Here is a 19,665-nt window from a genome sequence, read left to right as displayed (position 1 = left end):
TGGCAAACTGGTCCCTCAGTATTGCACTGACCTGCTCCACACTAAGAACTCCTGGGGCCGAGGGTTCAGCACTCGGCCCGGTAGCGTACTTTGCCAGCCATGCCTGTTTCTCCGCGTCTGCTCCTGAGGCTCCAGTACCCACTAGCTGTCCCGCGCGCGTTGCACTGATGTTGTCAGGTATGTACACGCACGTGTAGCCATGCGGGATCTCCTTAGGCGGCTCGTTTAGGAACTGGCCTTCTCCAGGGTCACCGCCGATCTTGTATACGACGTAGATCGGCGAGCTCTGCTGTCCTGCTGCCGCGAGTGAGTATGATACTGGCGGCCTAGATTGCTATGCGGTCTCCCCCCTGTGACTCCCCAGGGATGGTCCCGATGGGAGTACTGGTTCTTGATCACCTCCTGGACAACGCGATGTGCCACGCGCTCAAGCTCGTTCACCAGACTCTCTGAGTGCCGATGATGCGTATAAGCCACCATGTAGTTCATCTCCTGGCGTAGGGCTCTGGTGCGCTCCTCTGATGGTACAGACAGGTCAACATTGTCGAGAGCGCCCTCTGGTGAGAACCCCTTCCACCTGATGCCGTAGTTGCGGTTCCTCTCAAAAGAGCCGATGAGATTGGCTTTGAACTGAGCTTTGACCTCATCGTATTTTTGCTTGTGTTCCAGAGTCAGCTTTTCATACGTGACAGGTTTGGTGACCGGTGGAATAGGAGCCTGGTCTTGAGGTCCAGCCATCTTTGCAGCGGGCGTTGTTGTTGACGAAGGTCCCACCGGGCGGGCCAGAATGTGTTATCGGTTAAAACCCACCGGCGAGTAGCGACAGGCAACACGAAGAGCCGGGAGGTCGCCGGGGCGCTGGCAGGCACTACTTCCTCGGACAACAGCCCGCAATCCGGCACACGCCGAAGATTCCGGAGAATGTAAGGCGTGCCACCTGACCTATACCCGATCAGGAAGGTGCGAACGTGCTTGCAACGATTTGCCTGCATACACAAACACGTGGAAACATAAGTCCGAGCCGTGGTCGGCTCCCCGGGACGACTCTTGCATCGGCTTTAAGGAACCGATCGAGTCCCGGTGTCAGATTGGATCTGCATCTATCCAGATTTTGATGAATAAAGTAAATAATTATGAGAAACTTGCTTCAATTAAATCTAGCTGATCCGATCCACAACAGTAAAAGCTTCACCACTAGATCGGAACATCCTACACATAACTAGGCCTAGCGAACATTACAGATAACTAAACCATAACCAAAAATAGAGGCCTACGAACTAGCAAGAGCCGATTCCCGGAACAATCCCTATTAAGGCTAAAATAAAGCATCTATTACATCACCGGAACATCCAATCCGTTTGCAGGGCCTAACCTAGCAGATATTGAGCTAATCCTTATAGAATAAGAACAAACCGTAACAGATTGGATCTACTAGATGGAAAAGAAGCAAGGTGTTAACTCTAAGCAACTAACCCTCTGCAACGAGAATTAGCTTAAGATCAAGCATGAGTGCATAGAGAGAACATGATATTCGTAGATGGTAAACAATAAGAACATGATAGATCTACTAAAAATCATGCTACGAACATCAAGATAACTAGCACTACTCGCCATCAAAAACGCTTCGTTACGAGTAATACCAAGGTAAAGGCAAGAACAATGTTGCTCTGATCGCAAGAAACGATCAGGGCAACATGGCGCTTACTTGGATGAAACCCTAGAATTAGGGGTGGCGATGCGCCGAGAGTTGTTGTTGCAAAACGTGATGACGTTCTTTTCTTACGAATATCATAGGGTACATATTTATAGTCCGAAGACTTGGGAAACAATCTAAACTAATGTGTCAATATCGGACTCTATCTCTAACTTAATCTGAACTAAATCTAATGATACATGGCCCATAAGGCCCAAATGCTCACGTAGGAGCCGATTCGTAAGCCTTCTTCAATCTCTTCATTAAGCCCAACTCACTCGCGGCCCATAAATTAACCCTGTTAATTAACCCTGTTAATTTATAGTGATAACACATGGTCGGTGTCCTGAGTAGCATGTGTGAACTGAGTCTCCCCTGCAATCAACCATATATCATAATTAGTAATCAATACTCATAATCAGAAATATGTGTGCATTTATATATGCAATGTATACCTGTAAAATGAACACTACGAGCACCATCACTACCACTAGCAGCACCACCAGCACTAGTACCAGTACCACCAGCACCACCACCAGCATCAGCACCGTCACTATCATTATCATCATCGACCGAGCTGCTATCCTTGGACTCTTGATACGGAGGACTACGCACCTTGAAGTATTTTTAGGAATTTTTTGGGAATTTTTCATTTTTTTGAATTCAAATTTGAATTTTGAATATGGGCCGGTTTCATACCGGACCAAACCGGAACCGGACCGGACCGGTTTGACCGGTAACCGGTCAAACCGGACCGGTTCCCACCGGTTTGGTGAACCCTGCTCGAGTCTAGGGTTTGCAGAGGCCGCTGCTGCTCGCTCTGCAACGCCGGCATCCCCATGGTACGAGAGATCTCGCCTCGTCTTTGTTTCCACTGCCTCAGATCTCCACTCCTCTATCTATCTTTGTATCAGATCTCCACTCCTCTATCTATCTTTGTATCTGTATACAGGGACGGATCTAGGGGGGGGGCTAGGGGGGGCTCAGCCATGACACTCCATTGGAGCAAGAGGTCAAGGGGGGAGAAGAAGGTAGGAAGAAGAAGAAGAAAGGAAAATGAGGTGAAGATGGAGGTGGAAAGGGAAGGGAGCCCCCCCCCCCTATCAGCTTGTGCTGCATCCGCCACTGTCTGTATATATACCGCGTCTCTATTTTTGGCTGGTTTTGAGCTCAGTTTGGATTGGGATCGGAGTCTCGGACAAGGCCGCGAAAGAAATTGCTGCCTACCCAGTGGAAGACTCCTTTCCCGTCTTGGCTTTTGCTCCAGACCAATGAATTACTACATGTTAGTACTCCAGTTTAATTAATACTAGCATAGTGCCTATGCATTGCTACGGGTACTATATAATAGATCTACATAATATCATTGACAAAGTAATATCATCTCGTTCACTCCGTCTACATGTCATGTTGTGGTCATACGAGTCATTGGTTATCCGGGATCCGATTGGGATTCTGGTCGATTTGCCTGCGTTCTAATTAGGATTTCGATCGATTTGTGGGTTGCAATTAGGAGTCTGATTGATGAAAGGCTAGTCCGACTCGCATACGTGATGAACTAAGGCCCACCTGTCAATGGCACAAGATGAACCAAACTAAAAGTTTAGGTGGAAACCTTACTCGCTTTATAAATATGTATAGATATAGATAGATATATTATATGTATTTTATAATAATATAGTATGTGCCGGTCAACAACTTGAATCATTTCTTGTTTTACAACTTCAATCATTTCTTGTTTTACTGGCCAATGCTAATTCTAAATAGATTTGGACCTTTAACTCAACATACATCACCTAGATTCTAATTAGAACTTTAATTGACGGACCAAGTAATTATTATTTGCTATATATAGTATAGTGTCTGTGCGTTGCTATGGGTAATATAATAAATTTACATAATATCACCAACTTTGTATTCGTTCACTCCGTGTATAGACCATGTGAGCTATTGATTGTCTGGAATCCGATTGGGATTCCGATTGATTTGTCCATATTCCAATTAGGATTTCGATTGATAGAAGTCTAGTCGGACTCGCATTCATGATGGACTAAGGGCTAAGGCCCACCTGTCAATAACATAAGACAGACCAAATCAAAATTTGTTATTGACAGACCAAATCAAAATTTGATGTGAAAACCTTACCACTTTATTAATAGATATATTGATAGGAAAGCAAGGGGGCAAGACAAGTTTACCCCCATCATGGAGCTGGCAGAGGACCAGAGGTGCTCGATCTCATCATGGAGCTGGCACTGCAGCACTTCTAGTCATCGCCGAATGGCTCCAGGAGCATCCGCTTTACGCACACCGAGATCATCTGCGATGACGTGGCATCCAGAGGCCGCTGGACAACAAATTGAAGGACAAGGTTCATGCTGTGGCGAGCAGCAGATTCCAATTCCAAGAACAGGGATATATTTGTCTTTTTAAGTGTTTTATGGCATGTTTAGGGAGGAAATCATATTATAAGAGATATAGGTGGTGTTTTGTTAGGAGATTTTAATGGTAACGTAAACGGTAGTATATGATATACTCTCTTCAAATCGTAAATCATTCCCACATTTTTGAAGATTTAAACTATTTTATGTTTGACCAAAATTATAAAGTACTCCTAGATCATAAATATTTACAGTACTGAATAGATATAGTATTAAAAATATATTTACTGAAAAAACTAATGATACTTATTTGGTATCATAAATGTTAGTACTTTGTTATATAAATATGGTCAAACTTAAGATGGTTTGACTCTCCAAAAATGTTGGAATGACTTGCAATTTGAAACGGATAAAGTATTTGATAGCAGTGGCAATGGAAACAAATTAAGCGATCACTGACCGTAACGGAAGTAGACTCCAGCTACCAAAGTAGACTGCATCTGAACATACTTTCTTTTTCTTTTTAGACAAATCTGAACCTACCTATTCATCTCACTAGAACATACTACGCGCTTTGTGCGCCCTAAAAATGACCGTAAGACGCTTGGGACGTATATAGATAAAAAAAAGAACAAACCAAGAAAGGAGGATTCTGTATTCGAAAGCGATGTAAGTTTGATGCATGATAAGGGAAATGATCCCTTGACACCGGTTAATTCAAGGGACCGAAATAGAGACCAAATCACCATAATGGTTGTGCAAGAAGGTTAATATACCAGAGCACTGAATCAAGTTATTTCTGCGGGCAGCGACCAACAGTTCACATATACGCAGCATTGTTCAGGTAGGACATGTAACATAGACAAATTAAAAGCAGCTGCACAACCTAAAGCACACTGATCTATCGCCTCCGGTGTATGGTGAAAATTGAACACAATCAGAGAAAGGCAAAGCTCTTAGAACACTCTATTTGGTCCCCCTATGGTGCTCTTGATGCACATGCACCTCACCTGCAAAAATAAACATTAGGCACACATCAACTTGTGTTTGAGAATGTTTGTTTGCTCAGTCTGCTCATATAACACTACGTAAGCTGATTTCTGGAGGGGGGCTTCTATATTTTTATAAGATTCAACTCCATCACCTCACTTCACAATCCATCTTGCACATATATGTATTTGTGCATTTCTGCGAGGCTTTGGTATTGAACCTCACATTGAGTTCTTCGGCAGCTTGTACACCCCCATACCACTGCCTTTTTCCAATTGGATGGGTAGGATAGGGTGTGCGAATTTGGAATTGCGCCAAAAAGTAGTCGAAAAATACCTAGAATGGCCTCGGATTTATGTGAACCCAAATTGGCGGAGCGATTGGTTTTACACTGCCAATCCTGCATCTGGTTTGCCCAAGTTTAGTGTTGAACCGCCCGAGTGGCTTCGGGGTGGTTTATGGCGTTCAATGCCGCATATTCAGTGCAAGTTGCAGAATTGCTGGAGCGCACTTTCTTTTTTCGGATGATTTGAGTGAATGCTGCTTCCGTGGGTCTCAATTTCACTCAACGCCAGATCCAGCCACTCCAGAGGCATAGGAATTTTGGCTTTCAGTACCAGCCTACCAGGGTACTGAAGATGTTGACCGGTTGTCTGCAGAGTCGGTCAAGCGTGCTGCTGGGCTGAGGGTGATCAAGAGTATATTCCCTGATCAACTCGGCGTCCTCTATGTGCCCACGGTGTTCCGGGCGTCCAATCCCCCTTCTGAGGTAGGATTGCTTCTTCTCTGACTGCTTTTTGTAGTAAAGATTGCTTTGTCGAGTGGTTCTTCACCATTATTTTGTGTCTGAACAGGTGGATATGGGGATATACAAAAGTGATCCTCCAATCCCCGGTTCTTTGGGTAAAGAGAGCCGGAATGATTTTCATGATCCTCCGGCTACCTTTGTGGCCGATGCTCCTGTGGTTGAGGAGGATCCTTTGACCTCGTCGGATGGGTCATCCAAGGGTGAAGAACGCTGCCAAAGCGACGGTCAGAGGTGAGTTTTTGTCGTGCCTCAAATTGTAATTATTTCTTATCATAATTGTGCTCTAATTGGTGTTTATATGTTGTAGGTCCCCCGCTACTTATGATGCTTCTGGAGCGTATGTGAACCAAGGGACAAGGGGTGGCATGGACACTCCGAGTGCCTCTGCCCCTGTTGCAGCATCCGCAGGTGCTGGTGCCCCGAATCCTGCGGCCCCCACTACCAGCACTTGTCCGGCATGGAGAGGGTTGAAGGTTCTGAAGAAAATGGTTGTGAAGCGGGCAAAGATGTGAGTATCTTACTTGACAGTATGGTCGATTGTTCTTTTGCCCTTGCTTTTCTGAGTCTTTCACTCGTTCTAGTGGTGCTGCCGACTTGAACCTGCCGCCGCTGCGACCGACGGTTTCCTCATCGACTGCTTCCGCGGAGGGGCCGTGTGGATGATGCTCCAAAGTCGCCTGCCCCAGCTGCCACTTCTCCTCCTGCTCTCACTGACATGACTGCTTAGGTTGAAGAGGAGACTAGGGGTGGGGTGCTAGTGTTGGTGGAAGAGACGACCACCAATCAAGGCACGGCGACGTCGGGGGCGGGGCCCCACTGAGGAAGAAGCCCTTGGGTCGGCTCGGCCTGAGGCTTCTGCTTTCCCAGATGTAACGGCATCGTGGGCGGAGCCGGTCGATGCTGAAGACCCTGAGGCGGTTGCTCCAGGAATGCCTGCTCATCCAAACATGGCAGAGCCTGATGCAGGACCAGTCGACGATGAAGGCCCCGGGGCGGTTCCTCCAATGTCTAATGAGATCCCTGATAGGCTCATTAATGACGATCTTCTGGGAGAGCGCCTCTTGAGGAAGATGCAGAACTCGCTGAAGTGGGTTTATATTCATCACAAGGTAATGTTTTTCCTTGAGATAAGGAGTACTTTGCATTTTGGCTGCATGTTTCCATTACAGTCTGCTCGTGTTATTACTTGTGCAGAAAGTGGTTCAGTGGTCGCGAATCAAGTCATCTGCTCTGGCTGTTAAGTCGAAGCGGCTCCAACAGGTTCCTGCTCTCAAGCGGGAGGCTCCTGGCCTCTTTTTTTTTAGTTGGAGTGACCAGCACTAGAGCAACTTACTAGTATATGTGAGTTTCCCATCCAACCCCCGCGTCGTTCTTGCGGCGACTCGGGGGGCGACAGAGTGCCCCATCCCGCCCGCCCCCCAAGCCACTGCCGTCGCCGGCGTCCGGTCGGGCGGCGGCGGCAGCCAGCAACCGAGGCGAAGCTGACTCGGTTTGTCTTCTTTCTCCCTCCCTCCCTCCCTCCCTTTTTCTAGTGCAGCCTCTTCCTCCTGACCTCGCCTCTACCCTTCATGTGCAGCCGCTGGTCGCCGGCCGCCGGGGACCGGATCCGCCATCCCCTTCGCCGGATCTGGGCTCCCCCGGCTGGATCTGAGTTTCTTCGACGGGGTTGGCCGGGGGCCGGCCTTCTGCTCAAGGAGCTCCTCTTTGGCCGGTGGCCGGCCCGGCCACGCTTTTCGGGGTTCGCGGTCCCTGGCCGGGCGTGGCCCTTCCTCGTCGGGGCTCTGGGGCTCCCTCGCTGCGTGCGGCTAGCTCTCCATCCCGGGCATGGCACTGGCTGTCAGCTCTCTCACGACCGGAGCTCTCTCACCACTCCCTCGCCGGGCATGGCCGCACGCTGGTGGCCAGTTCTCCTTCGCCGGCTGTGGCGGGCCGTTGGTGGTGAGCTCTTCTCCGACGCTCCCTTGCCGGGCGCCGTGTGGGTGTTGCTGCTCCCGGTGACGGGTCCCCGTCTACGCTGTGGTGGCCGTCGGCTCTGGGTTGGAAAGGGGTGGTGGCGAAAGCCCTGGATCCGCTTGCGGACCGATGACGATGACGCCCTCGGGTGCCGTTTACCTTGTTGAAGGCGTCATCCTTCCACCTTTTTCCTCCCTTTCCAGCTTGCCTTCCGGGTGAAAACCTAGACCATTTTGGTCAGACGACGGCGGCGCCTATGGCATCGTTTCCTTCTTGGAAGCTTTGCTGGCGGCGGCCATCTGCTCTCCTCGGAGAGTCTCTGCTTCCGCGCCTGCCTTCGCTTCAGTTCATCTGCATCGTCTGGGTCGCGTTTGGTCGTCTGATTCTCTTCGCTGGCGGTTGCTTTGCCGTCGTTTTCGGTCTAGCAGATGCTTTGTCGCCGTCGTCGCGTTGGTTGAAGTTTGTTTCGGGCGGATGCTTTGCCGCCATGGTTGATGGTTCGGGTGGATGCTTTGTTATCTTTGTTAAGTCGTAGACCTTTGCACCCGGAATGTTGTTTATTCTGTTTGCAGGTTCAGTTGCAGGGTTCTGGGTCGTGGTGTGTGTCGGGGCCTTTGTCATCTATCTCTGTATTGCTTTGATGGTGTTCGTGTTGTGTTTACTCATTTGTGTGTGCGTTTTTTTAGTGTTTCTCTTTTTTAGTCCTTTGTGCTCTTATGTTGATCAAGTTTTGTTTGGCCGCATCAAGATTGTGTTTGTAACTATTTTTTTTAAATGAAAAACGTGCTCAAGCACGGTTGCGAAAAAAGCACTAGAGCAACTTGCAGTATTATCCCATCATACCGATCGTGTCTGACGAGACTTGTGACAAGGATTGCTGGATTGCAGTATTATAGTTGTTTTGGTTGCTCATCCCTCAGGTGCAACTCCTACTGCTACAGATTGATGCTAGCACCACAATGTCCATCATCTGATTGAGTTCCGGATACGCCGACTTTTGGAATGTCAACCATGTTTCCTGCCTGCTCCCTTTCTCTTTTTCCCCACTCGAGAGAATGGTTTGATCGAGCCCCCATTTCAAGAATATATAATTTGTCTAAACAATAGTGTCATGCAGCTGCAAGTGTGCTGTTAATTCAGAACAAATGGTTTTTCTTTTCATTTCATTTTTCTTCGATAAGATATTTATTTGACCTTGATAAGATGTTCGTTCCTGTAGTAATCAGCAGCAACCGGATCATGAAATGAACATCTGTGCAACAGAAAACCAGAGAAAGAGAGGAGCCTGGGCTATGGATGTTCCCCTCTTCAATCAGGAGTAGCATCTAGCAAAGATTTTGTGCAGCTCCCTTTTTCTCTTTTCCTCAAAGTCAACAGCTTTGCAAGTTTCAACTGCAGACCTGCTGATGCCCAATGCAAAAGTCGGATGCATGCACCTTCAAGCAATGCAGGTTGTACAGCGACCTGCAATACAATTACAGTGTACACTTGGAGGCAGTCAGGCGGGCTTTATTGTTGTAGACAGAAAAGTACTGCCACTTGAGCTCATTGCTCAAGCTCAATGGGGAAGGACAAAGAGGCAACAAAGACAGGAAGAGATGATAAAGGGCAGAAAGGGTTGACTTGCAGCGTTGATCAGGCATTGAACCATTGACACATGATGTCGTGAGGATTGCAGTTCAGATCATCATATCAGCAGCACTAGCAACTACAGTTGTGGTGCTCTCCGCGAAAGAAAGAAAAAAAGAGATAGGGGGTAATTATGGCATTATGCTACTTATATGTGTTGCTGCTCCAAAGCTATTGGTCGTTGTAATTCCATTCCATGCTCAGAAGTCTGAACCCTGGCACTGAAGCCACCCATGATTCCTGCAACAGAGGAATCAGGGTAGAGTTGTGAATAAGCTATTAGGCCAGTCTTAGTGGAGGGTATCATCGCACAGATGACAAGACTGCCACGTCAGTTTGACACTGTCATGACACCACTTTCCTCAGTGCATAGTGTCATTGCACAGTTTTATAGATAGATTTTAATATTAAATTATTCAATGGTGATGCGATCAAATGTGCTATGTGAACTATGTAACCCAAGTAGCAATCTCTCTGTTCAATCCCTCTCTGCTAATGTCCTCAAATCGGCAAGCAAAAAGCACTTGCTCAGCTCCTGCCCACCTCCGAACAAAGCAAGCAAGCTTCATGCTCTCTCTCCTCTCAGGCAAGCACCAAATCCACCCCATCAATCTTCAATTCCACCAAATTGATGGGCAACAGAGGCCGGAGTCCACCCAAGTCCTGCGCCGGCGCCGTGCTCTTGCTCCCTTGCTAGGGGACGCCTCCATCTCCATGTGTGAGAGCCGCTAGCATAGATCTGAGCTGCAGGAAGCGGACGAGCTCCACCATCATACATCCACAAGCTCCTGTCGCCGAGGACCAACGCAAGCAAAGACCGCAGCGGCCAGAAGCTTCATGCTGCCCGCTGCGGGCATGCCCCCTGGCCGTCGCGGCACTCACTGGACAACCAAGGTCGCGCCGCCACACGGAGAAGGACGGTGGACCAGCGACGCGCCCCCGGCCGGAGCAGCACGGCGGGCCGGCGTTGCGCCACCACCCGGAGCAGCCGGGCCAGCCACCGCCGCGCCCTTGTCCCTTGCTCCACGGCCGGCCGCCACCGCGCCCCCGGCCGCAGCAGGCCCGGCCCCCACCGCGCTGCTGCCCCCTGCACCAGGGCTGGCCGCCGCCTTGCCCCTGGCCGGAGAACCAACAGCCGTGGAGGTCCGGGGAAGGAGCGTGGGAGCCAGGCGTGAGCGTGTCGCGCCCGTGTCATTCGCTCGGCAACCGAGCCACCAGCGGGTCGTGCTGATGACCCGGTATTGTCTCCCTCCTCTTAATTTTCTTGCCAAATCAACAATTTTATTGATGTGTCACAGTGCTTAATATCCATGACACCCTGATAACTTTAGCACTAAGCCTGGCCTTACCATGGAAAACAAAACCGCTTGATAATCGCAATTATCGGTAAAATTTATCGTTACCGATGCTAACTGAAAACGTAAACCGACTGAAATTTCGCTGGATTTCAATGAAAAATTCAAAAATTTAAAAAAATTCATAAAAAATAGAGAACTTATTTTTATAAAAAACTAGACCTTCTCTTGATTCCAGAATGTTGTCACATGTTGAAAGGAACAATTGTTTGCTCAGGGAAAAAATATTTTTATCTAACTACACGTTACCATCCACTCATTTGTCTGTGACTGTGGCCTCACGAGAATCTCCCAGCAACCTCATGTCCCTTTCCTCGGGTTCCAGCTCACTTTTCCCACCCTGCCTCTCACTTTCCCCACACGCGCGCAAGCACAAAGCAAGAGCGTGCGCGATTTCGCTCCGTTCACTGATTTTCGTGCGATTAAGGCCGATAATTAATATATATGCGGCGATTATCGATGACGCTACAACTGGGAGCAAGAGAGCTGTGATCGTGGCGTCGATAATTGAGGTAAATCGTTGATTATCGATTTGTATCTAACAATTTTCCAAAGCATTTGCGATTTGTATAACGATTTTCCAAAGCATTTGCGAGGGAGCGGGGGGTGTTGATGTTTGACGTACGCGGGGGGTTGGAAGCTTGGGACTGAGCAAATTGCCGTGGCTAATCCAAGTTTATTTAGTTGCACACGCCTACAAGCTTTGCGTTGAATCAACTAGAGCTGGCGTGCTCGAGTCAAAAGTCCAAGGGCCAGCCAGCTGCTAGCTAGTAGGTGTCTAGAGAGAACTCCGGAAATTAAGAGTGCATGCCTATACAAATTAAGAGTGAGTATTATTTATTCGTACCATAATTTTGACAGACATGGTTCGATTTCCCTCTTATAGGTGAATGTCTGATAATCAAGACTTAGTTTGGGAACATGGAGAGAAGATTGGCATTGGCTTCAAGTGCAAGTATTGTCGTGTTGAAAAGGGTGGAGGAGGGGCAACACGGCTAAAGGAGCATTTGGCACACCGAGGGAAGAATGTGAGGTATTGTCCCAATGTTCCTAAAGAAGTGAAGGAGTACTTCGGGCTTCAGATCGACAATAACAAGCAAAGAACGAAAGCAAGACATCGTCGAAAGCTAAGAGAAAATGAAGCAGCTAGAACTGAATATGTGGACTTAGAGACTGAGAATGACGACCATGATTTGGAAGCTGCTCTCCGACAGTCGAGAGAAGAGCATGAGTATAGAGAGAGGGCTTGTCAACGATATGAGAGAGGTGGTGGTTCCAGATCGGGGCAAGTGAGAGGTACGTTCCCATCTATGCTCACTAGGAGCAGGACACAAGTGCCAGACCGTGTGAGAGACTACAATCTTGCTTCTGCCTCTGGCCCAGGACAACCACGAATTGATATAGGCCCATGGACGGAAAAGGGGAGAGGGGCCAACAGCAAGATTGGGAGAGCGTGGGAGAAGTTTTGCCATGCGGCTGGTATCCTCGGGAAGGTGATAGCTCCAGTTCAGTGAGTTCAACCTTCAGCTATCCACGTCCACCCTCCTACCCATATCCATACCCACAACCATACCCATATCCGTACCCACAACCATATTCACACCCACCACCATATCCAAGCCACTTCATTCAACTACCGGTACATCTTGGCATGAGCACTAGTGGTCAGATTGGTGAATTACAGGTATGTATGTACATATATCACAATTTCATCATTATGTGTTCCCCTCTTATTTGAGTTCATTTCAATATTTAGGAATATTATTATGGATATCACACATACCAGCAAGAAGAGACCGAAGAATGATTAAATTGATATGCCGAATGCCTTTATGTATGGACTATGTGCTTGCTAGTTTGTATGTGGCTTGTATAGACTATGTACTTTTGTTTCTATGCACTATGAGGTTTGTATGAACTATGCACTATTTTGTTTCTGTGAACTATGAAGTTTGTATGGACTATGCACTCGTTTATTTATATGAACTATGCACTTCGCGGTTTGTATACATGTGCAAATTCACGTGATTTATGTAATTTCATGGGCAAAATATGTAAACATATTTATTTCTTAGGAATCTCATATGCAAAATTGTGCATGTATGTGTAATTTATCTAATATAATATAATACATAACCTAAAAAATTAAATGCTATCAAACCTTTATATTTTTTCCACTGCCAAAACACATTTTCAGTAGGCGAAGCGATAAATCGTTCGATTTGCATCGATTATCGATGATAAATTGTCGATTTTCATTTTTTGAATTTGGGTCCTTTTACCAATCGGTTTTGGCGATTTTTCACCGATTTTCAATCAATTATCGTTACCGGAACTCACTGATAAATGTTGTATCAACGGTAATGTAATCCTTGGGCCTTACAGCATCCTACCAAGAATGCAGATGCTCTTTTTTCTTTCTTTCTTTCTTTTTTTTGGAATTAAGATGCATATGTGTTTGCTGCAGCTTTGTTTGGTCAGTCAGGAACTCAGGATAAGCATAGAATAAGCTGAGCGAACAGGAAGCAGAGAAACACGTGCTCTCATTTTTCTCCGATAGTCCGATCCATGTAAGAAAAAGAGGAACACGTGCTGCTTGACCAAGGAAAGCGAAGCAACTTGCTGCCTGACTGAGATGATGCAGATTAGTTCTTCACCAAAAAAAAAAAAGAGATGATGCAGGTTCCAGTCTTGTGCCACTGCCATCGCTGACCGAGACCGTGAGGATCGTCATGGAATGTTAGGGTGTGTTTGGTTTGAGAGCCGATGAGGATGGAGCGGCTCTGTCCTTTGTTTGGTTCGCGAACGTGGGAACGGAACGAACCCAACTAGCGAATATTCCTTTAATATTCGGAATGGTCTCGCTCGGCCAAAACGACCGAACGCACTCGCTCCATTCCAACGCCGTCTCTTCCGTCTCGTGTTCCCTCTCGACGCCCCTCTGCTCCCATCGACGCGGCTATCCACGCTGCCACCTCCGTTGCCCTCGCCGATCTGCGCTGCCCGCTCTCGCGGCCGCGCAGCCCCTCACCCGCTGCACGGGCTGCCCCCCGCCAGGCCGCCGCTCGCCCGGAGCGGGCGGAGCTGGGCATGGAGGCGGGCAGATGGCACTCCGGCGGCGGCCCCTTCCGCTACACGGGCCGCCCCTCGCCCAGCCGCTGCTCATGAAGCCGGAGCGGGCGGAGCTCGGCGCGGAGGCGGGCAGGCGGCACTCCGGCGGCAGCCCCTCCCCCGCTGCGCGGCCGCCCCTCGCAAAGCCGGAGTGGGTGGGGCTCGGCACTCCGGCAGCGGCCGAGCCCGGGACAAGGGCGGCGCCCGGCGTGGAGGCGGAGCTCCGCCGGCGGCCAAGCTCCCAGCCGGCGTGGAGCATGACGCGGAGGTCGTGCTCCAGCCGGGGCGGAGCTCGGGCCGATGTAGAGCATGGCGCAGAGGCGGAGCTCGGGCCGGCGTGGAGCACGATGTGGAGGCGGAACGCGGGCCCGAGCGGATCTCGGCGTGGAGGTGGAGCACCGGCGTCGAGGGCAGCGTGCAGAGCCCGCGGCAGCAGCAACAGGCGGCAGAAGCAGCGGGCGGCGACGCCGCATGGCGAGCGCGGAGAGCCCGCGCCGACGGCAAGCAGCGGCGCGGTGGGGTATGGAGCTTGCGGCGGCGGCAGGCAGGTGCGCTCAAGGAACAGGGAGGAGAGCAGGGGAGGAAGAAGCCGGTGTATGACATGTGGGCCCCACAAAACAGGAGCTAACGGAACAAAACGTCAGTAGATGCTCATCCTTCCAACCAAACACAAAATGGAGCCATCCCATCCCTCTAACCAAACATAAAGATAGAGCCACTCCATTCCTCCAATCTAGAATGGAACCGTTCCATTCTACCTCGCTCTTCAACCAAACGCACCCTTAGGTGCAAATGGGCTGGCTGGGCTGCCTTATACCAGTATGCGTTGTGTTCGCTTGGTTTGTCAGCCAACCAGTGTTCTCTCATACTAAATCAGGACCAGTCACCGGCTACCAGCCAGTCAGGAGTACTGTTCTTTCATAACAAATCAGCACCAGCCATCATCCACAGCCAAGCGAACACAGCGATGATCTATCTCATGCCCATAATTCAATTCAAGAGTCATCAAGAAATAAATAAAAAAAGGCAAATCAATGTGCAAGAACGCACACAAAAAAAGAGAGGAACAACTACACAACAAAAAGAACATGCCGTTTATCAGCTTTCTGGCGATAAAAACTTTTTTCAGAAGGAGGTGATAAAAAGTTAAAAACATGAGCGAACAGAAATCAACCAATTTCTAAACAAATGCAAATGAACCAGAAAAAAATGGCGGCCACTGAAAACAACAAGATGAAACTGAAACAACGAAAGTTTCGAAAACAACAAAATCATCAATTGGAAGCAACGTAGAGAACAACATACAGATTGTGCGGTGTGCAATGTACTACGTGCATCACCGGGAACTGTGGATGATCCTGATAAATCGATGAAGCCTGAAACCAAGACCACCAGAAAAACAAGACCATTTTTTTTGGGTAAGGAAAAGAAAATGGATGAAGCCAGGAACCAAAACCACCAGAAAAAGGAGCACCAGTTTGAGGCCTAAAAAATTCCAAAATCCAAACTGATTTTGTTTATGTTTGTTTATAAATAGACAAAAGGGGAGGCGCTCCTCCCTTTGTTTTCTGTCCACTGCCTCTAGTCGTCTTCCGCCGGCGCCGCCGCCGATGGCTTCCTCCATGGCCGCCGCCTGCACCGCCGCCGCGGCCTCCCTCTCACCGGCGCAGTCGGCGAACCAGAGGACGCCTGCCCAGGGCCGCGTCCTCTTCCCCGGCGCGGCCCCCAGCTCCCGCTCCCTCCGGCTCAGCCCCGCCGGCCGCCGCTCGCCGGCGACCCGCTCCTCGCGTCGGGCGGCCAAGGTAATCGCTTGCTTGCTCGGGTTTGGAGGGTTCTCCAGACATGGGGTTGTTGGGAGGCCATAGCATAGGTCTTGCCAATCCTGGCCAATCCATCTCCGTGGACTTTCATGGATAATTTCACGAGTTATTCCACGGCAGGATTCATGCTGTGTGGTTCTTCGTTTCAGGCTGTGGTGGCAGCGTTGGCTGACCCTCTCAAGGTCATGATAGCAGGGGCTCCCGCGTCAGGCAAGGGCACGCAATGTGAGCTCATCAAGGCCAAAGTAAGTCATAGATTCAGGAAAAGCCTTGCATGCTAGTATTTCAGATTTCTTCTCTTCATAACGCTTCATACTGTCCTCTCATGGGCGATGCTCACTGTGTGATGGGGACAAACCATGGCAGCCATTCAGTAAGCTTTTCTGCGGTTTTTGCAGTTTGGTCTGGTGCACATCTCTGCTGGAGATTTGTTACGGGCAGAGATCGCTGCTGGGTCCGAGAATGGGAAGCAGGCCAAGGAATTCATGGAGAAGGGCCAGCTAGTGCCTGATGAGATTGTAGTCAATGTGAGCGACCTTTTTATTTCCAATTCCCCATTGGTGTAATTTCAAGTTGCTGGCAATGCTCCTAAGTAAAAATAATAAATTTGGGTTTCTGACAGATGGTTAAGGAACGCCTTCTGCAACCAGATGCTCAGGAAAACGGTTGGCTATTGGACGGGTACCCAAGAAGCTATTCACAGGCCATGGCGTTGGAAACTCTTGGAATCCGGCCTGATATTTTCATTTTGTTAGATGTAAGTGTCCAGCCAGATCAAATTAATGAAACATAATCGAAATCATATTAAGCCTTTAGATTACTTGCGCCATCACTCTTACTAGTGGTTTAAATAGATTTTTTGAAACCCTGCTTTCAGGCATTGAAACACTGCTATTAGCTATTTTAACCCAATGAACAGGAATTGGCTGGTTTAGTATTAGTTGATCAGAAAATGTGTACCTTCAGCTCGTTACTTGTCAATCTAGGTTCCAGAGGAACTCCTTGTTGAAAGGGTGGTTGGAAGACGTTCTGATCCTGTCACAGGGAAAATATATCATTTGAAGTATTCTCCACCAGAGAATGAAGAAATTGCTTCAAGGCTTACACAAAGATTTGATGATACAGAAGAAAAGGTACAAACTTGTACTGGTCATTGGTAAATGCAGCGTCAAATGAAATTGTTGATATATGAGTAAATAGGATGTAGTTGCTTATCTAGGTGTTACCGTTTTACTCTACATGTCCTTTTTTTGGTCTTCTACTAAGTCGAACAAGGTTAATGAATTTTATCATGTGCCTACTGGTGAATGGTGATATCTAAAGTATCCAGTGCATATATGTTCAAGCCCACTGACATGCTTAACATTTGTAGTGTGCAAGTCTTTTTTTATGACATTGTAGTGTGCAAGCCTTTCCCCTGATGATCAAGGGCCTTCTTCTTCTTTTTTTTTGCTGATTCCTGTTGGTGTGCCATTGTTCTTGTTATGTTATATAATTGTGATTGATGTGGCAGAGGTGCTGATTTAGGATGCTGCTAGTCTGCTACTTAAACTGCGTATTATGATGATTGAACTTTATGTAGTGTATATTAAGTTTGCTTTTTCTTCGTTCCACCAGAAATATTATTGTGAATCACTGTACATGGTTGTCATGAGAATCCACTTGTCACACATGTTGTTTTTGCTGTTTTACAGGTCAAGTTGAGGCTGCAGACTTATTATCAAAATATCGACTCCTTACTAACAACATATGAGGATGTTATTGTCAAAGTAGGCACCATCTCTTTTAACTGAAAACTCTCTGCTCCATCAGTTCTCTCAAAGCTGATGTGAACAAAAAAAAAATTGCTTACTGACTTCTTTAATTTAGGTGAAAGGAGATGCCACCAAGGAAGAAGTTTTTTCGGAGATCGAAAAGCTGCTGAGCTCTAGCCTGGACAAGAAAACAGAAATTGTGGCCAGCGCCTGAGCGGGTAATATCTATGCAGGTCAGGCATGTTTATGCATGCTCCCTTGCATGCTAAGAAAACTTCTCCATTTGGATGTGGTTGAAACATAGGGTTTGCCTGGAATTGTACCATGTGTTGTTGTACACAAATGGAAGTGACAGGTCATTCATAGGGATGAGGACTTCAGAGATCCTTTCTAACCATACCTGCGCTGTACATGGTTTGTTTCCATCCTGTAAACATACATGTTATGTTTCTCAGCTGGAGAAATGGTCAGTGATTGATTTTTATTGGTTTGCTGCAACAGGTTTTGGCATTAATCCTTTTATACTTTCAAACTGTTGTGATTCCAGCTTTCCAGGGCTGTTTTTTTTTTTTTTTGAGCAGAGCTTTCCAGGGCTGTTGCCATTGCTGGATGCTGGCGTTTTCTATCTCAGGCCTAATTTTGGGCCCAGGCACGACCCAACATAACTGGACTTTTGGGCTCGAACATCTCGTCCTCAAATCTCTCTGTCTCACGCGCCCTCATGGGGGATTCTTTCATTATTTTAGCTTCCGCACCTTTCAGTGATTAAGATTCATAATGCTATACTAGATGAATAGTTGTGATGAAATAAAGGAGCAAGCCAACCTTATATACACTAGCATATTGCCTGTGCTAATGCTACAGCAATATTTTTCTCTAATACGTTGCATGTGAGTATAATGCGTGATTAATCATGGTCTGAAAACATCATTTATTGAAAAGTACGGACCAAGCACATACCATCATAAGATGCCGATTAAATTCCAAATTAACTAACTGCCAATCATAGAAAAATATTACTACAAGCTTGCATATTTTCAGAAGAACAAACCAATCATAAGATCATATTGGATTTAAGCTCAATCACCATTCATCATCTACTAAATTTTATTAAAGCGCCAATTTTGAGAATCAAACCGCTGTGTTCTGTGGCTGATGGCTGGTGCTGATTTGTTATGAGAGAACAGTACTGCTGACTGGCTGGTGCTGATTTAGTATGAGAGAATAGTACTGCTGCCTGGTTGGCTGACAAGCCAAGCGAACACAGAATGTCCTCATGTCGATCTAGGTCCACTCAACTTCGTGACTCGTTATTGTCTCCATGCACCATCATCTGTCTTTGTGCTTGCTCGGTGATGTATCAATGCAAATTTCTAGCTTTTTTGCACAAATGGTCATTTATGTTAAGACATTTGCTAAATTTAGGGAGTAATTAATGGTATCATAGATCAATTTGCATTTGAATTGAACAATCAAAGACCGCATCCTGATTCCCTTAGAAAAAAATCACCGGACCATCTCGCAGCTTGCCAAGAACGTACTGGCATCCCAGACTAACACAAAGTTGTAAACTGAAACTGAGAAGATCATGGCAACAAGAACCAAAGAAGCATATTTGCAGCATATAACCGTCTAACCAGGGTGTATGTAATCAATCTTATGGTGCGCCTTGTTGAAAGGGTGGTTGGAAGATGCCTTGATCCTGTCACCGGACACCGGGAGAATATATCATTTAAAGTATTCTCCACCAGAGAATGAAGAAATTGCATCAAGGCCTACACATATAGAATATTTGATGATACAGAAGAAAAGGTATGGATTTCTCCTGGTTCTTGGTAAAAACAATTGCAAACATAGTTGGTTACCTAACATTCAGCAGGATGTAATTGCATTTTATCTTGTTTGTGCTAACGATGTCTAAAGTATTCAAATACACTTACCATTTTTTTAGAGGTGAAAGCACCTAACATCAATGATATAAAAACTGTACATTTGTAGTGTGCAAGCCTTCCTGATGGTCAAGGTAGCTGTCGACTTGTGGTGCGCTGTGGTTCTTGTAATGGTTTAAAAAACTGTGATTCATGTGGTATAGCTGCTGATAGAGTAGTTAGTTTGCATATTCTTTCTCCATCAGATATTTCTCATCAGCTGCTTGTCTGTTTATTATGTGT

General features: G+C 47.3%; 1 protein-coding gene and 1 long non-coding RNA gene across 2 annotated transcripts; both read left to right on the top strand.

Annotated features, from left to right (window-relative positions):
• The first annotated feature begins 11,694 nt into the window (after positions 1-11,694).
• LOC120678406 lies at positions 11,695-12,818 on the top strand. The gene is made up of 2 exons (XR_005676516.1): positions 11,695-12,493; positions 12,566-12,818. It is a non-coding gene; the product is annotated as an uncharacterized LOC120678406 (long non-coding RNA).
• Positions 12,819-15,405: 2,587 nt separating this feature from the next.
• On the top strand, positions 15,406-17,992 carry LOC120678405 (adenylate kinase, chloroplastic-like). The gene is made up of 7 exons (XM_039959586.1): positions 15,406-15,722; positions 15,890-15,985; positions 16,139-16,267; positions 16,363-16,497; positions 16,727-16,873; positions 17,435-17,509; positions 17,610-17,992. Exons 1-7 carry the CDS (start codon positions 15,531-15,533, stop codon positions 17,706-17,708), a joined length of 873 nt encoding a protein of 290 aa, XP_039815520.1. The 5' UTR covers positions 15,406-15,530; the 3' UTR covers positions 17,709-17,992.
• Positions 17,993-19,665: the final 1,673 nt, after the last annotated feature.

Source organism: Panicum virgatum, chromosome 6N (assembly GCF_016808335.1).
Source record: "Panicum virgatum strain AP13 chromosome 6N, P.virgatum_v5, whole genome shotgun sequence".
NCBI classification, from domain to species: domain Eukaryota; kingdom Viridiplantae; phylum Streptophyta; class Magnoliopsida; order Poales; family Poaceae; genus Panicum; species Panicum virgatum.
Note: the sequence above shows the minus strand (reverse complement) of the source record. Positions and strands in the feature narration are given on the sequence as shown.

What these genes read in the sequence shown, in the direction of transcription:
- LOC120678405 (XM_039959586.1), top strand. Translation starts at nt 15,531, where the DNA reads ATGGCTTCCTCCATGGCCGCCGCCTGCACCGCCGCCGCGGCCTCCCTC. An exon ending in CCTCGCGTCGGGCGGCCAAG is followed by an intron (nt 15,723 to 15,889) that starts GTAATCGCTTGC and finishes TCTTCGTTTCAG; the next exon opens with GCTGTGGTGGCAGCGTTGGC. An exon ending in ATATTTTCATTTTGTTAGAT is followed by an intron (nt 16,498 to 16,726) that starts GTAAGTGTCCAG and finishes TTGTCAATCTAG; the next exon opens with GTTCCAGAGGAACTCCTTGT.